The sequence below is a fragment of the Hemitrygon akajei genome, chromosome 6 (assembly GCF_048418815.1).
Source record: "Hemitrygon akajei chromosome 6, sHemAka1.3, whole genome shotgun sequence".
Classification (NCBI taxonomy): Eukaryota; Metazoa; Chordata; class Chondrichthyes; order Myliobatiformes; family Dasyatidae; genus Hemitrygon; species Hemitrygon akajei.
Window position 1 is genome coordinate 98,144,224 of NC_133129.1, and position 19,289 is coordinate 98,163,512.

The 19,289-nt window shown below is 44.2% G+C and overlaps 1 protein-coding gene across 3 annotated transcripts in view; it reads right to left on the reverse strand.

The window, feature by feature from the left end:
- LOC140729337 (RPA-related protein RADX-like) overlaps positions 1-19,289 on the reverse strand; it is a 103,063-nt gene that overhangs the window by 60,718 nt on the left and 23,056 nt on the right. For all 3 annotated transcript variants that reach the window (XM_073048979.1, XM_073048980.1, XM_073048978.1), the window contains exons 4-6: positions 16,008-16,116; positions 8,019-8,110; positions 5,401-5,544 (exon numbers count right to left, since the gene is read on the reverse strand). In XM_073048979.1, coding sequence (XP_072905080.1) covers positions 5,401-5,544; positions 8,019-8,110; positions 16,008-16,116 — 345 coding nt within the window. The remainder of the gene's footprint in view (positions 1-5,400; positions 5,545-8,018; positions 8,111-16,007; positions 16,117-19,289) is intronic.

Below are 19,289 nucleotides of genomic sequence, written 5' to 3' on the forward strand. Positions count from 1 at the left end.
CAATCCTTCCTCTTTAAGCCGGCTTAAAACCTTCAGCAGCCTCTCCTCATGTTCCTCCAAAGTAGATCCAAACACTATCAGATCATCCAGATACACCAACACCTTGAGCAGGCATATATCCCCCACAGTCCTCTCCATGAGCCTCTGGAAGGTGTCTGGGGCCCCTGATATGTCTTGGGGCATTCGTTCGAAATGAAAGAATCCCGGGGGCAGATAAAGGCCATTTTCTCTTTATTGGCCTCACTCATTGGAATCTGGTAATACCCACTCTGCAAATCCAAAACAGTAAACCACTGCGCACCGCTCAGACAGGCCAATGCGTCTTCAACCCCCGGAACCGTATACTGATCGGGGACAGTGCACCGGTTCAGAGTCCTATAGTCCATGCACATGCATACCTTCCCGTTTTTCTTCCTAGCCACGACTATGAGGGACGCATAGGGGCTCCAGGACTCCTCGATAATCCCTGCATCCTTCAACTGCCGCAAGTGCTGCCGCACATCTTCCACATCTGCTGGGGCCAACCTTTCTCTAAATGGGGTGTCATTTGTCACCCGGATAGTGTGACAAGTGCTCTTGGAACAGCCCACATCAAACTCGCCCTGAGAAAAGACATCCCCTAGCTTCAGCATCTTCTCCACTAGCCTGCTCTTATACTCCAGCGGTACGGGGGAGTTCTTAAAATTAAAGGCCTCCTCGGTCAGCCACCCCCAGTTCTCCAATAGTTTTCCTCCAGTGGGCCTCATGGGGGCGCTAGACATCACCGTCACCGGGAACAAGTGCGCAAGAGGCATCCCATGCTTAAAGGTGATCTCTCTCTCAGTTGTGTTCCTTACAATCACCCCTATCCGGCGTGCCTGTAGAACCGAGGGCCTCTGCAATTCAGGTTTCACCAGCACCCCAGCCGGGAACCGGGACTCCCCCTCAAGATCTTCCGGAGCGTCTAAAACAGGGCTTCACCTGCCGGCACTCCGGGGAATCTGGGGGTCCCCATCACTAGTGCCACCTCCCCTGGCCGTATCACTTTTGGCCTCGCCTGAGTACACCACACTCTTGTTTGCACTCAGGATCCAGCCCTTGGGGGTCACCCACTTCTTCGAACACCGCTCGAAACACTGGGTGTACCGAGAGGGTCTCCAGAAAGTTCTCCCCCGCCTTCTCCTTACAGGCTCCCAGGAGCCGTCGCACAAGAGGGGAGTTAGTACCCACCAGAAGGGCAGCGCCACCAGATTCCACCGGGTTCGGACAAACCAACACCGATGTCTCAAGAGCTTCAGACACTCCCACATCGCCCTCCGAGAACTCCAGTCTCACTGACAGGTACTCATTGTACGGATATTCACCCTCACTTACACCCCAAATCTCCAGTGCATTAAATGGGGTTACTGGCAAGTGCTTTAGATATTTGTTGTAGAATGACCGGTACAATAAGGTAACCTGCGATCCCGTGTCGAGGATGGCTTTCGCATAAACTTCCTCTATCCGTAGGCACACGCTGGAACGGGGTCCCACCAGCCCGGCCGGACTAAAGGCTTGGGCTTTCAGTGGACCCCTGGCTGATTTCTGGGAATGTGTTCCTCCAGAGACTCCAGTCTGTTCCCTCAATGAGTCTTTCCTAAGTTTCCCGACACCTCTCCCTTCTTAGTCGCCTGGGGGCTTGCCCTCCTCGGGACATCTTGTCTCTCACAATCCCACCAAAAGTGTCCCTCCTCCCCACAGCTGTAGCACACCCCTGGCCGCTCACATTCCCACCAGAAATGCCCTTCTTTCCCACAGTTACAGCACACACTACCCGCCGCCCCTCCTCTCACGGGACACCTGCCACTCCCAGCCCACTGCGTGGGTCGTCCCCCGAAGGGGGTACTCTCTGTCTATCCCCTCAAACGGGGGGGGGGTTGTCCCTACTCCCCGAGACCCCTTGGGTTTCTCAGTCCTCAACCCGGCCACCACTTCCTGTACCGCAGAGGATCGACCCCAGTGGCCCGAGCCCCTTTTTCGGCCCAGCGCGTTTTCTTCCTCCCGCACCTCTCTAATCAGCTGCCCGAATGATGGGGGGGGGGGGGGGGGCTCTTTTTATAGGACTGCCGGAGACTTCAAGCCACCTTGTCCTCCTCCAGGGAACCACTAAATATCTGATTCATCCTCACTCTTGCCACTTCGTCTGCCTTCACTACCCCCGGCGCCACAACCCAGTAAGCATTCTCTCCAGCCGAAATATGTATTCTGAGAGCTTTTCCCCTCTCTACCCTGCCCCATGTGGGGAAACTCCGCTAAAAGCTCCCAGAGTTCCCCTGACATTCCAAATACTCCCTCCAAAGCTTCTAAATACTCCGCCAGTGAAGCCAAGGGCTGTTCAGCTTTCAGCTCCCGGACAACTCCTGCCGCCCTGCCCCTCAAACTTCCCACCAATCACTGTCTCTTTTCCTCATCCGAACCTGGCCACGCCAGGGATGTGCTTTCGATCCAGGTATCGTAGTCATGCTCCCCTTCCGGGGTAGGCGTGGCTCCTAAGAAAATTACCAGCTTCGGCCATGGCCCCTCGGCCCTTCTCACCAGGGAGGTAAGGGCAACTGCTAGCTGGGAGGTCTCACCTCTAGCTGGGGGGGGGGGCCTGGCCAAGCCTTCCCACTCTGACCCCCCCCCCCCCCATTGGTTACTGGCACCTCCCCTGGGGTCACATCTAGCTCCTCCTCCGGTGTCTCCTCACTTTCGTCCTCTGGGAGGGTGTGGAGGCCCCACGGCCCCGCCTCCCCCGGGACGCTGACCGTCGCTGGCAATTCCAAAGTCATGACGTCAGCACTCGTACAAACCAACACCCAGCTAGACTCCACTTCTTTACCGCACCTTCTAGCTACCAGTTCTACCTGCCCCATACCTTTGACCAAACTCAATCCCCGCACTAACGCATCTCCAGAAATGTGGAAATCCACCCCGCTTAACACACATGCACGATTCACCGGTACGTCCTCTAACTCACACCAGTTTGCAATCTTATCTCTGTACTAGTTAACGTGGTATTTACACAGCTTACCGAAAATTCAATCTTGGACTTCAGTCCCCACAATGTAACGCTCAGCTATATTGGCTTGTACGCATCTAGGGTTTAATTATTGAACTACCTACGTTTCTTAAGTGTTTTATATGCATAGAAAGGTAAAATATATACTATATACTAAGACGTTTGACTAACTGACACTAAATAATACCGGATGTACCTATTCCGACTTCTGTTTTTTATTTCGATTCCTGATTCGCAGTAACCTAAGCACATCCTCCCGCATACTTTAAATCATCTCTAGATTACTTAAAATACCTAAAACAATGTAAATGCTATGTAAATAGTTGTTATACTGTATTGTTTAGAGAATAATGACAAGAAAAAAAAGTCTGTTCATGCTCAAACAACAAGTGCTGGAGAGGGAACTTGCGGGTTTTCCCGATCCGTGGTTGGCTGAATCCGCGCTTGCTGAACCAGTGGATAAGGAGGGCCGAGTGTACTCCATGACTTAGTCTCCACAGCCGCCTGTGGCAACAAATTCCACAGGCTCACCAGTCTCTGGCTAAAGATACTTCAGGATAACCTACACTATCTCCTAAATATTCCTTTCCCTGTCCAACTTTAAATGCTTCCTTTTCCCGTTTGCCTAAGTTTATAAATCTCTTGTCATTCAAGTTTTCTGAACTCTGCCATCTGGAAAATTTCATCCTAAAAGGAGCATGCTGGTTTCTAAAAGACTCCCATATGTCAAAAGTGGATTTACCCTCAAAGAGCTGCCCCCAATCTATTTACTCCAGTTCCTGACAATACGTTTGTGATTAGTTTACCCAATTTAGTGCTTTCACCTGAGGACCAGTCTTACCCTTATCCATAATTAACCTCTATCTTCTCCTCAATCACCCACTTGCCAACCTAGCAATCTGATTTTCCATTCACCACAGTATGTAAACCTTCCCAAGTGTTGCTATCAAACCTTCCTGCAAGGACCCTCCTCTTTAGTTGCATCCATACTTCTTGTTGTGTGGAAGGGATCCCAATGATCCATGTATCTGAAGTGTTCCCTACCCAACACCGGAGCTTCTTCTTAACTTCCTGCTTGATTCCCTAGAGCTTTATGCAGGACTTCATCTATCTTCCTGCATTGTCATTAGTACCAACAGGGACTCATTCTCTCCTTTCAGAATATCCTGCACCGTTCAGACACATCCTCTGGCACCAGGTAGACATCCCGGAGTTTTGGTTGTGACCTTAGGATCACCTGAATGTGCCCTGTATCACTACTGCCCGCCTGGACTTTGACCGTCTCCACTGTACATCACAGACCAGTTGCTATTGATTTGGCTGTATCCTGAGAGGCTATTCTCCCCAACAGTATCCAAAACAGTAGAGAGGGGACAGCCACAGGGGACTCCTGCACCACCTGCTACCCACCTGATAGTCACCCAACTATCTCGCTGAAGCTGTGGTGTGACCAGCTTCCTGAAATTCCCATTTATGAGATTTGCAATTGGAATTGGAATTGGTTTATTATTGTCACATGTAGTGAGACACAGTGAAAAGCTTGTCTTATGTACTGTTCATACAGATCAGCTCATTACACAGTGCCTCGAGGTAGTACCAGGTAAAATAACAGAATGCAGAAGGAAACATAAACAGCTACACACAAGTGCAGTGTATGTAGACAGTAAAGAGCAAGATCATAGCAAGGCATACTGTGAGGTCAACAGTCCATTTTATCATACCAGGAAACTATTCAAATAGTCTTATAACAGCTATTCCTGAACCTGGTGGTATGTGTTTTCAGGCTTTTAATCTTCTGCCGATGAAATGAGGGGAGAAGAGAGAATCTCTGGGGAGCGTCTTTGATTATGTTTGGCTACTTTACTGAGAGGCAGGAAGAGCTATAGACAGAATAGACAGGCAGGGGAGGCTGGTTTCCAATATGTGCTGAGCTGTGTCTACACCTCACTACAATTTCTTGCTGTTATGGGCAAAGCAGTTGCTATACCAAACCATCATGTATCCAGAGAGGATTTCTGGATATTTAAGAAAAGTCAAGGAATATGGATATAGGACAGGACGATAATCTGAGGTAGATCAGCCGTGATCTTGTTGAATGATGAAGATGGCTACTCCTAATCCTATTTCTTAAATCATTATGAATCCAGACCCCCAAGCAACATCACAAAATAAAAAGCTGATCATCTGGTTATTCCAGGATCGAACCGTCCACATTTTGTATACTACAGCAGTGGCTTCAATGCAGATATTCCCTTGTTGGTAATCAAAGTAAAAGCAGAAGTGTCGGAACATGCAAGTCTTCTATCCAGGAACAGAACAAACAAGAGACACTTTGCTTCGAAGAAAAGCCGCTAACAGCAGGAAGATGCAAAATCTCTCACCGGCATTGTCCAAAATGCTGCATGGATAAATTTTGGTCTGGATCTCTGGTTGGCAAGTGGAGAAAAGCTTCAACACAAAAGGCTCACAGGCTGTCCCATCAATCAGGTGGACCCAGCGGTAAACCAAAAATTCGTCAGCGTGCTCTGTAAGATGAAATGGACAAATGAGTGCATCATTGCAACAAATGAGGTTTGAGAAATGATGTATAGCAGAGTGGTAGGTGTAGTTCCAAGCTCAAGACAACTTTGTAGAAACACTAATCTATAATGCTCGAATCTACTTGCTTTAAAGTCTTAAGGACAGAAAGCATCTGTCCTTACTTTCTTCTTGATTTGTTTATGATGATTTGGTGATTCACATCTTTTTATTAAGAATTAGTTCCTCCAACTCCAAGGCAAGCTCTTAGACCATAAGACCATATGACATAGGAGCAGAATTAGGCTATTCAGCTCATTGAGTCTTCGCCGCCACTCTGTCATGGCTGATTTATTTTCCTTCTGCCTTCTCCTCGTAACCTTTGATGCCCTTACTTATCAAGAATTTATCAAATTCCATCATTAGCCCTCACTATTCTTTCCCCTGCAACACTTGCAGACAAAAAAACTTCTGAAGTATAGATCTACAAATGATTGAAAATCCACTGAACATTTACAAAAGGGTGATTATACAAACGTGCAAGCAAGCATAAGTTAAACTACTTTAAGAGGAAGATCAGACCCTTTCCCTCTGTCATGTTAACAATGCAAGCAATCATTATCGCGTCCAGTTACTTTGATTTAATCTACAAAATCTCTTTGAGCTATCTAACTCTGTACTTACTCCATTGCTCTGCAAATTTTTTTATTGCTCATATTCATTAAATTCCCTTTTGAAATCTGAGTTTGTAAATTCAATTAAAGAAACAATAGAGATGTTGGATGATTACTTGTATTTTCCTCCCTATTCCAGATCATTAAATGATTGAGGAACCAGAACCGATCTCTGTTACATGCCTCTAGCCTGAATATGACACATTTATTCTAACTCCATTTTCTTGGTGACAGCCATTTCTCAATCCACACAAACACACTTCCTCTTATACTTTGGGCTCCATTAGCTAAAGGCATCAGGTCTACAGAGTAAGGTCATAAAGCTTAACCAGGATCCAATGGAATGGAGGAACAGGCCCGCTTCTGTCATTGTAAAATTCCCATGGAATTTGCTTCCACCTTCTCTTCAAGCAGTTCACACCAGTCATAGCTACTCACTGCATAAAAATATCTCATCCTCCTCCCTTGAAGCTGTTGGAATCAATTGTTTTTTTTATGCTTTAATAAGGTTTTTTGGAAGGTTGCACTAGTAGTTTTTACTAACACAAAATTTGTATTTTTAACAACATGCAGTGTTAGACGCCACCAACTGGTGATGAAGTGATATAACAGTAACCTCAGGGTTTATCTGCTTTTCATTCTTCATTGGCTAAGTGTTACATGCTACGTCTGTGTCTTTGCTTATCTCAGGAATATGGTCTCATTTCAGTATAGAAGTGTCAGTCTCTGCAAAAATCACCATCTTGTTCTTAGTTCTTGTCTTTGTCTTTCCCTGGGGTTCTTTCCTTCCGTTTCATATGCTCTGTGTCTGTTACTTTGTTTACACTTGAAATAAATAATCATGAAGCTACAAGTTTTCATTCATTCTAGGACTTCTAAAAGAACCTGTGAAAAATCATCAGATTTCAGAAAGCTTTTACCAATTAGCTTGAAGTTAGAAACACAAGAGACTCTGCAGATACTGGAAATCCAGAACAACACACACAAAATGCTGGAAGAACTCACCAAGTCAGGCAGTATATTTAGAAGGGAAAAACAGTTGAGGTTTTGGGCTGAGGCCTTCATCAGCGTAAAGTTAGTCATTGTGTCTCAGCAGGAGTGGGATAAGGTGAATAGCAGATCTCTGGCAGAAGTGCACAGGAAATGACAAGAGGCTGGAATGAGGTACAGAAAGTCTAGAAAATGGTGTCCTATTCAGGATTAAAATGCAGTCACAGACATCTAGATAAAAGATGCAGAGAGTGACAAGTAACTTTTTAATGTGGTGAAGGGAAATAGTTGACTGGAAGTGACAGAGACAGGGAGTGACAGGTAATGGGAGTGAGATACAGGGAGTGACAAGTACAGGGAGTAATAGGTATTGAGAGTGATAGGTACAGGGAGTGATATGTACTGGCAGTGATGGACAGGGAGAGAAAGTTACTGGGAGTGAGGTACTGGGATAGGTACAGGGAATGAGGCACAAGGACACTCAGGTACTGGGAGTGAAGCACAAGGAGTGACAGGTAAAGGCAGTGGAAGTGACAAGCACTGGGACAGACAGGTGCTGGGGTTGACAGATACAAGAGGGACAGGTACAGGGAGTGACAGGAACTTGGGGTGAGTGGCCAATACTGAGCATAAGGCACAGGGAATGACAGGTACTGAGAGTGTCAGGAATAGGATGTGACAGACACAGGGAGTGACACATATTTGGTGTGATAGGTACAGGGAGTGACAGGTACTGGGCCTGACTGGTACAGGGAGCGACGTACGGGAACTGGAGGTGTCTATGGATGAAAGTGTGTGGAAGAATCAGGATTATATACCTTTGATTCGAATGCGTTCTTGTCTCCCAACAAATGTAACGAGGCCAATAATGTCACATTGATCTCCGGGACGAAGATTTGACAATTCCTTCCTGTTCAAACAATCAAACAGGATCCAATTACAAACCGACCAGTAAGAACTAATAAGGTTGTGTATAAAGAATGCTATGGTTTTACTTTGCACATGTTTCAAACTGGGAGATCTGGATATCGACTCCAGTTTTTGCATTCAGTGGATTATCAACCCTTCACTAGGGAAGGACTGAAGGAAGATTAAAATGAGCCAGGGCTCCAGCTCCAGACTACAGCATGGACTGAATCGTGGTGGATGTTGTTCATGGGGTAGAAGAACAGGATGGTGGTCACCAAGTGCTGGGTTACCACAGGCTCAGACTTGACTTTGATACTTGTACATTGGCCAATTAACCTTCCAAGACATGCTGTTTTGATGCACTCAGGAAAGAGGCTGTGTGAATGAACGGTTGGAGTGTTGCTCCAAACTGTCTGTTTCTGAAACCACCAGCCACGTCTTTGTTATCTCTACTCCAACAGCCTCCTGGTCAGACTCCCTCAGTACACTCAAGGGATAAAACCTGTTCACCCATCACCAGTGTGCCCTCTGCCTTCCTCTGGATTTTGGATAATGTGCCAAGAATTTAAAAAAATTCCCTCCTCTCAGGCTTGTCCTAGTCTCTCTCTATCTGCAACTTCTTCAAGTCCTACACTCCTATTCTGACTTCTTGATTGTTGCCAGCTTTAATTGTAGTTGTACCTTCGTGCACTAAAGATTAAAGATTAGCTTTGTCACATGTACATTGAAACATACAGTGAGATGTGCCAATGACACAGGCCTAGGATGTTATAGGGACAGACACCAAGTGTTAACATGCCCACAACTCACTAACCCTAAACCGTACGTCTTTGGAATGTGGGAGGAAACCAGAGCAGCTGAAGGAAGTCCATGCAGTCATGGACAGATTCCTTACAGAGCAGCAGGAATTGAACTCTGATCGGTGATGTTAACGCTACTGTGCCATCCATACTGTACAGATGAAAGGTTATCATCCTGGAATAGTCTCTCCTTTCATGGATGCTGCCTGCTGGTGAGGTTAAATGCAAACTGGACAAATTTCCCTTCCTTCCCCTCCTCCACCCACTGCATCTTTCCATCACCCACACACTCCTCCCCACTGCTCCAATCTACCCTCCCCACCATCTCTCTTATTTAGTTCCATTCTGCACCTTCCTCTCCTGGTATGGGGTGGGGGAGTGGGTGCTACTGCACAGAATCAAGAGAGTTATAAACTTAGTCAGCTCATCATGACTAGCCTCCATAGCATCCAGGACATCTTCAATGAGCGATATCTCAGAAAGGTGGTATCTATCATTAAGAATGCCTTGTTCTGATTGTTACCATCAGGAAGTACAGAAGCCTGAAGGTACACATTCAACAATTCAGGAACAGCTTCTTCCCCTCTGCCATCCGATTTTTGAATGGACAATGAACCCATAAACACTACCTCACAACTTCTTTAAAATTTTTGCATACTTATTTAATTTATCTATTTTATATATATTTACTTACTGTAATTTCAGTTTTTTATTATTAGGTATTACATTGTACTGCTGCTGCAAAGACAACAAATTTCATGACATATGCCGGTGATATTAAACTTGATTTTGGTTAGATTCCATCATCGGCAGACCCTTTGTTACCTCCACCTCTCACCTTCCAGTCTCTGTCACCATTTCTACTCTCTCCCCCTCCTTCTGTCTGTTATCCCTTTACCTGGATCCAATCACCTGCATTACCTCGCTCTTGCCCATTCCTTCACCTCTTTACCCTTCTTTCTCCCCTCTATTCCTCAGTTCAGATCAAGAGACCCAGCTGTCTGGGTCTTGGCCCTAAACATCGACTGCATGCTTCTCTCCACATATCCTGCCTGACCAACTGGATTCTTCTAGCATTTTGTTCTTTTTGCTGCTGCCTGCTTTTTGTTTTATTTCAGGCTTCCAGTATATGCAATATTTTACTTTTGAAAAAAAAATTCAGTTTTCAATTTTCAACTGACCTCATACCTCATGATTACCCCAGCCCTGACAGCTCCAGATTTTCACTTCACTTCCCCTGACAACATAGATCCATGTCCACAGATCCCTCAAAGTTGCCACACGTTTATCAGATAGTTGGAGGTCGATAGGGAAAAGGAGAATGAGAGGTGACTTGATAAGAGGTGTACAAGGTGATAACAGGCACCTTGAATGGATTGAGTTAGAGAACTTTTCGCAGGGTGGAAATGACTAATACAAGATGGCATAAATCTCAGATGATTGGACGAATTTATGGAGGGGATATCGGAGGTATTTTTGGTGAGTGCTTGGAACATTCTGCCAGGGTGGTGATAAAGGCAGTTAATTAGGTACACTTAAGAGATTCTTGGATGGGCACAATGATGGAAGGAATATGAAGGACTACGAGAGAGAGAAGGGCTTCACTGATTTTTGAGTAGGTTAAAAGGTCGGCACAATATCACAGCAAAAGTCTGTGCCCCACTGTTCTATATTCTAAGTCATACTTGAGTTGGCTTATGGCAAGAACAATTTGGTGTCTGTCTCAACACCTGTTTCTGTCAGTTTTTAGCAATTCTCATTTTATATTCCCATCAGAGTAGAACAGAGAATTTAGGATCAAGGCACATTGTTAGGGTAAAGTACAGGGCACGTTAACCACAGACACAGTGGATGCAGTTGCTGTTGATGCTTGGCGAAGGTAGCTTGTGAGATAATTTATTTCATTTTTATTAGCGTCAGGAGGGCATGGGTGAGTTGTCTAAATCCAAGCTTCATCCAAGTTATTTAACTATTTAGATTAAATACTGTAGAAGCTGGAAGACTGCAATAAAGTTTAAAACACTCAACCACAGAAAGAACAAAATGATGGAGGAACTCGGTGGGTCAGGCAGAATCTGTGGAAGGAAATGGACAGTTGCTGTTTAAGGCTGAGACCATTGAATGGACTGAGGGATAGAAGGGATAAAAGCAAGTGTAAAAGTAAAGGGAAGAGCTGGAGCAAGAGCTAGCAGGTGATTGGTAGATCCAGGTGGGGGGTAGGTAGCAGGAAAGGGCAGCACGGTAACATAGCAGTTAGCGTAATGCTATTACATCACCGGTGACCTGGGTTCAATTCTGCTGCTGTCTGTATGGAGTTTGTACATTCTCACCATGAACGTGTGGGTTTCCTCACACATCCCAAAGGCATACGGGTTAGTAGCTTCATTGGTCTCCTGGGTGTAACTGGGCGACACAGGCTCATTGAGCTGAAAGAGCTTATTACCATGTATTAGGGTTAGGCTACTCCTTACGTTAATAAAAATAATCTAACCAACTACCTTTGCTGAGCATCAATAGCAATTGTATCCTCTGCATCTGTGTTTCCGTAGAACCATAGAACATTACGGCACAGAAAGGCCTTTTGGCCCTTCTTGGCTGTGCCAAACCATTTTTCTGCCTAGTCCCACTGACCTGCATCTGGGCCATATCCCTCCATACTCCTCTCATCCATATACCTGTCCAAGTTTTTCTTAAATGTCAAAAGTGAGCCCGCTTTCACCACTTCATCTGGCAGCTCATTCCACACTCCCATCACTCTCTGCGTGAAGAAGCCCCCCCCAATGTTCCCTCCAAACTCTTCCCCCTTCACCCTTAACCCATGACCTCTGGTTTTTTTCTCCCCTGTCCTCAGTGGAAAAAACCTGCTTGCATTCACTCTCTCTATACCCATCATAATTTTATACACCTCTATCAAATCGCCCCTCATTCTCCAATGCTCCAGGGAATAAAGTCCTAACCTATTCAACCTTTCTCTGTAACTCAGTTTCTCAAGTCCTAGCAACATCCTTGTAAACCTTCTCTGCACTCTTTCAACCTTATTAATATCCTTCCTGTAATTAGGTGACCAAAACCGCACACAATACTCCAAATTCAGTCTCACCAATGTCTTATACAACCTTACCATTACATTCCAACTCTTATACTCAATACTTTGATTTATAAAGGCCAATGTACCAAAAGCTCTCTTTACGACCCTATCTAATTTTGACGCCACTTTTAGGGAATTATGTATCTGTACTCCCAGATCCCTCTGTTCTACTGCACTCCTCATTGTCCTACCATTTACCTTGTATGTTCTACCTTGGTTTGACCTTCCGAAGTGCAATAACTCATACTTGTCCGCATTAAACTCCATCTGCCATTTTTCAGCCCATTCCTCCAACTGGTCCAAATCCCTCTGCAAGCTTTGAAAACCTTCCATACTGTCCACTACACCTCCAATCTTTGTATCATCAGCAAATTTGCTGATCCAATTTGCCACATTATCATCCAGATCATTGATATAGATGACAAATAACAATGGAACCAGCACTGATCCCTGTGGCACACCACTTGTCACAGGCCTCCACTCAGAGTAGCAATCCTCCACTACCACTCTCTGGCTTCTTCCATTGAGCCAATGTCTAATCCAATTTACTACCTCTCCATGTATACCTAGCGACTGAATCTTACTAACCTCCCATGCTGGACCTTGTCAAAGGCCTTACTGAAGTCCATGTATACAACATCCACTGCCTTCCCTTCATCCACTTTCCTGGTAACTTCCTCGAAAAACTCTAATAGATTGGTTAAACATGACCTTCAACGCACAAAGCCATGCTGACTTTTTCTAGTAAGTCCCTGTCTACCCAAATACTAGTAGATCCTATCTCTCAGTATTCCTTCCAATAATGTACCTACTACCGATGTCAAACTTACCGGCCTATAATTTCCCAGCTTACTTTTTGAGCCTTTTTTAAACAATGGAACTACATGAATTATCCTCCAATCCTCCGGCACCTGACCCGTGGATATCGACATTTCAAATATTTCTGCCAGGGCCCCTGCAATTTCAACACTAGCACCTCCTCCTCTTTAATCTGTATAAGTTCCATGACCTCCCTACTTGTTTGCCTTGTTTCCATAGACTTCATTCAAGTTTCCTCAGTAAATACAGATGCAAAAAACCCATTTAATGTCTCTCCCATTTCTTTTGGTTTCATACATAGCCGACTACTCTGATCTTCAAGAGGACCAATTTTATCCCTTACTATCCTTTTGCTCTTAACATACCTGTAGAAGCTCTTAGGATTAACCTTCACCCTGACTGCCAAAGCAACCTCATGTCTTCTTTTAGCTCTCCTAATTTCTTTCTTGTATTTTCTTACTCTTTTTATACTCCTCAAGCATCTTATTTCCTCCCTGTTGCCTATACATCTCTCTCTTCATCAGAGTTCCAATATCCCTTGAGAACCAAGGTTCCTTATTCTTTTTCATTTTGCCTTTAACCCTGACCAGAACATACAAACTCTGCACTCTCAAAATTTCTCCTTTGAAGGCCTCCCACTTACCTATCACATCCCTGCCAGAGAACAACCTGTCCCAATCTACGCTTCTTAGATCCTTTCTCATTTCTTCGAATTTGGCCTTTTTCCAGTTTAGAACTTCAACCCAGATAGATATATTTTATTGATCCCGAGGGGAAATTGGGTTTCGTTACAGCCACACCAACCAAGAATAGTTAAGAAATATAGCAATATAAAACAATAAATAATTAAATAATAAGTTAATCATGCCAAGTGGAAATAAGTCCAGGACCAGCCTATTGGCTCAGGGTGTCTGACACTCCGAGGGAGGAGTTGTAAAGTTTGATGGCCACAGGTAGGAATGACTTCCTATGACGCTCAGTGTTACATCTTGGTGGAATGAGTCTCTGGCTGAATGTATTCCTGTGCCTAACCAGTACATTATGGAGTGGATAGGAGTCATTGTCCAAGATGGCATGCAACTTGGACAGCATCCTCTTTTCAGACACCACCGTCAGAGACCCGAGTACCAGATCTATCTTTATCCATGATCAAGTTGAAACTAATGACGTTATGATCACTGGAACCAAAGTGTTCCCCTACATACACTTCTGTCACCTGCCCTAACTCATTTCCTAATAGGAGATCTAATATTGCATCCTCCCCAGTTGATATATCTATATATTGATTTAGAAAACTTTCCTGAACACATTTCACAAACTCTAACCCATCTAGACCTTTAACAATATGGGAGTCCTACAATCACAACTTTCTGTCTCCTGCAGTTATCTGTTATCTCTCTGCAGATTTGCTCCTCCAATTCTCACTGACTATTGGGTGGTCTATAATACAACCCTATTAATGTGGTCATACCTTTCCTGTTTCTCAGCTCCACCCATATGGCCTCAGTAGACAAGCCCTCTAATCTGTCCTGCCAAAGCACTGCTGTAATATTTTCCCTGACTAACAAAGCCACCCTCCACCCTTCATCCCTCTGCCTCTATCACGTCTGAAACATCGGAACCCTGGAACATTGAGCTGCCAGTCCTGCCCCTCCTGTAGCCAAGTTTCAGTAATGGCTATGATGTCATAATTCCACGTGTCAATCCAGGCCCTCAGCTGCCTTTCCCACAATACTCCTTGCATTGAAATATACACACCTCAGAAGATTATTACCACCACACACAACCTTACTATTTGTGCCTTTGAATGAACTATACTAACATCATTTATTTTTACCCCCATTCCACTATCTACTCTAGCACTCTGGTTCCCATCCCCCTGCAAATCTAGTTTAAACCCTCCCCAATAACACTAGCAAACCTCCCTGCAAGAATATTGGTCCCCTTGTAGTTCAGGTGTAACCCGCCTCTCTTGTACAGGTCCCACCTGCCTCAGAAGAGGTCCCAATGATCTAGAAATCTGAAATCCTGCCCCCTACACCAGTTTCTCAGCCACATGTTCATCTGCCAGAGCATCCTACTCTTACCTCTTACCCTCACTGGCACGTGGCAAAGGCAGCAATCCGGAGATTACTACCCTTATGTTTCATATGTCTTTATGACACAGGAGGCCAGTTTGGCCCATCCAGTCTATGTTGGCTCACAGTGTAAACTTATACCCCTATACCCCATTCTTCCATCAACTGCCCCACAGATACTACCACATACCCACACACTGGTGGCATTTCATAGCGGCCAATTAACCCACCAATCTGCCTGGAAACTGGAGCACTCGGAGGAAACCCCTATGGTTGCTGTTAGGGTGTATTCTGGAGTTATGAACTATAGCAAATATCAACTTCAACAACAATTCAAGTCTGAATGTCGATTGTAGATTGGGTTGAAAACAATGTTGTTCCCTGGAGCTGGGGTCGATTGCAAACACTCATTGACCTGAGATGTCTGCATACGCATGAATGCAGCTCAGTCAGTGGTGATTAACACTCATTCTGGGTGTCTGGAGGGTGGGTGTGTAGATGTTGGGGTTTGAAAACTATATGTAATTCAAAGGAAGCAATGTAGATACATTGTAACTATAGAATTGTCCTGCTGTTACCTTTGATCTTTAGCATATGTCATGTAATATTGTGTCTGGAGGCCTCTTCTTCCTAAAGTGTCTCCATTATGATGCCTGTTGGCTGATAAAAAGACTTCTATATTTACCAGCTTCAGTGTCTCTCTGGTGATTTGGTTCAGAGACAACACAGTTGCACACGCGCACACACACTCACACACACACCCACCCACCCACCAAGGTCAAGGTCAGGACTGAACCAGGTCTCTGGTCTCTGGAGTTAAAAGACAGCAGCTGCACAAGCTACCGGCCATTTGATCATGACTAGGATTTCACCATACCCCTTGCTATCCCAATCCTGTCTGAAAACTGGAGGGTGGCTATAGCAATCCCTTCAGCGACTTCCCAGCACACTGTGAAATGGCAACTGGGGGCATTACACATATCGCACTAAAGCTGCATCAGTGAATGGTTTAATTGAATCCTGTAGGTTTATCGAACAAGGTCAAAATGCTTGCCAGTTGTTGGAAACTGGGGAAGGTCGATGTGCATACAGAAGAGAAGAAGGGGGAGCTACCTGGTGGCAAAGGAGTACTGCAGTGGTGGTAACTGCCACTCTTCACTCACAGACCCGGCACTGACCACGGTGATTTCAGCTGCCGGATTCCTTGGGTTTAAATTCAACTCTGCAAAGTATAATGGTTAAAAAGCAAAGATCAAAATGCAATACAATACATGCCGTTCTTTTCATCCCTTTTTAAAACAAAACAGAAATAGAAACTATAAACACAAGAGATTCTGCAGAAGCTGGAAATCCAGAACAATTACACACAAAATGATGGAGGAACTCAGCAGGCCAGGCAGCATCTATGGAATGAATAAAATATGATATTTTGGGTTGACTGTAAAGTATAAGCTATCCCTTCTGAAGGCAGAAAAGCAAAATACTAGATTCTAGAACCTACATTGCAAAGGAACTGGTGCAAATACTTGGCAGCAACTGTGATCTGAGAAACATTTGCGTTAATTCTCTTTTAACAAATGCTAACTGACTGACTGGTCAGCTATTTTATGGTTTTATCCCCCATGAATAGAAGGGAGAAAGCCAACAACAAGGATACTCTTTAAACAAAACAGGATAAAAATATAACTGGACCAGAGATGATGTGATTGGGTGGTGATTTTAATGTTGCATACACTTTATTAAAACATTATCAGAGATCCTCACCACCCAGGCCATGCTCTTTTCTCACTGTTGCCATCAGGTAGAAGGTTCAAGTGCCTCAGGACTCACATCACCAGGTTCAAGAACAGTTACATCCCTCAAAAATCAGGCTCTTGAACAAAAGGCGATAACTACACTAATTTATCTTTTATCTTGTTATTTATTATCTGCATTTACACTGTTTGTTTAGTTACTGTTCTATAGAAAAAGTGCCTGCAACTAAAGAATCTCAGGGCTGTATGTGGTGATATGTATGTACTCTGGTAATAAATTTTCCTTTGAACTTTGAACATTACATTACTATTTAAGATTAAGAGTCAATGGGTGGTTACAGCATGGAAAGGAACAATTGAATTGGTACAACTTTGTATTAGTAATCCAGTGATTCCTGCCCTCCCCTTCTTTCCCCACAGCCTTGATAGTCTCATTTCAATATTATAACATTGTTCAATTCTGAATGCCTGCAAGAAAATGAATCTCAGGGTAGTATATGGTGATATATATGTAATCTGATAATAAATTTACTTTGAACTTTAAATAATGCGATCTATTCCGATCATTAACCCTGATTGCAGATCTTTATCATTTATTGAGGGAAAAAAAGACTTCCCTTCATATCTCTTTTGGCACTTGGTTCTTGATCCCTCTAACATAGAAAATAGCTCAGGGATCCTAACACCAAACATATCTTTATCTCCCCACCTCCCCGCCTTCCGCAGGGATCGCTCTCTCCATGATTCCCTTGTCACTTGTCCCTCCCTCCCGGCACTCATTCCTGCCAGTGACCAAAGTGACACACCTGACCATTCACTTCCTTCCTCACGCCCATTCAGGGTTCTAAACAGTCCTTCCAGGTGAGGCAACACTTGACCTGTGAATCTGCTGGGATCATCTATTTTGTCCAGTGCAGCCCCCTTTACATCAGTAAGACCCATTGTAAACTGGGGGACCGCTTTGTCGAGCACCTCCACTCCATCCGCCAAAAGTGGAAATTCCCGGTGGCCAAACTTTTTAATTCTGATTCCCGTTTCGACATGTTGGCACATGGCTTCTTCTTGTGCCAAGATGAGGCCATCCTCAGAGCAGAGGAGCAAAATTTTACATTCTGTTTGGGTAGCCTCCAACCTGATGGCTCCTTCCAGTAAATAAATTTCCCCCAGCCCCTTCCTCCATTCCCCACTCTGACCTTTACCTCTTCTTACCTGCCTATTATCTCCCCATGGGTCCCCTCCTCCTTCCCTTTCTCCTATGGCCCATTCTCCTTTCCTACCAGATACCTTCCTCTCTGTCCCTTGACCATTCCCACTCATCCAGCTTCACCGATCACCTTCTAGCTGTCCTCCTTCCCCTCACGCCACCTTTTTATTCTGGTGTCTTCCCCTTCCTTCTCAGTCTTGATTAAGGGTGTCAGCCCAAAGTGTCAACTGCTTATTCATTTCCATGGATGCTGCCTGACCTGCTGAGTTCCTCCAGCAAACGTGTGTGTTGCTTCCCTCCATCTATTCTGTGTGTACCTTTCCTGATTTTACAGAACGCTTTGCAACCTCCTTTGTTGAAAGAACTCCAACCTTTATGCTCTTCATATAACTAAGGCCTTTAATCTTGGAATCATAATGGTAAATATATTCTGTGTCCTCACCAATGTCTTCATATCTCTCTTGAAGTACAATACCCAGAACTGGACAAAATACTCCAGTTATGGCTGAACCAGTATTCTCTTCAGATTCAGCATTGTGCTCTCTGCCTCCATTTATAAATCAAAAATTCATTTTTTAATCACTTTCTCAGCCTACCCTAATGAACAATGGAAATATAATCTTCAATCCTTCTGTTCTTGTAGCTCCTCTAGAACAGTGTGCTCTTGTTTATACCACCACAATTATTATACTATTTAGGATACCAACAAGGAGAATATGTAAAAACTGAGGTATGACTCCAGACAGAGAGTGTACAAATACAAGCAGATTGACATAAATAGCTTCACCAAGGGCATCACCTGCTGGGTGAAACTTCAACAAACCATCAACTGGACAAAAGAGGTTCGTTGGCCAATCTTTCAAAGGACAACAGAGATGTTCTCCCAAGGGTGCAAGCCAACACCATTCAGATATCTTGTCAGATTTGCTACGTATACTTTTAACCATATTACCACAGTTCAAAACTAACTCCTGAAGAGGTGAAATGTGGTCAGCAATTAAAAATCCATTTCTTATGTAATTACAGAAATTTATCAATGAAGTTCTATCTATTTTTGGACTGTAGGAGCCAGATATCTATTTTCTGTCTGATTGTATATTGTGGCATGTTTATTATGGTAATCTGTCATCTGGGTTGGGGTGTGGTTGAAGTAAACGAGTATAGTTACGTATTCATGCTTTGTTTTAGTTAGTTGTTAGCCCGAGGAAGTGAGCCGCAGGGAATGGTATTTGTTTGTCGACCACGTGAATATGCTAACCGCTAATTGGAATGTGAAGAAAAAGAATTTCAGGATGCACATTATATACATTTCTCTGACATTAAAAGTACCTGTCGAAACTTATTGAATTTAGTTTGGCCACTAATTTTGCTTAGTATTGCTAAAGTTATATTGCTAATTAGACTGCTTAGTTACACTGATATGAACACTTAAGAAAT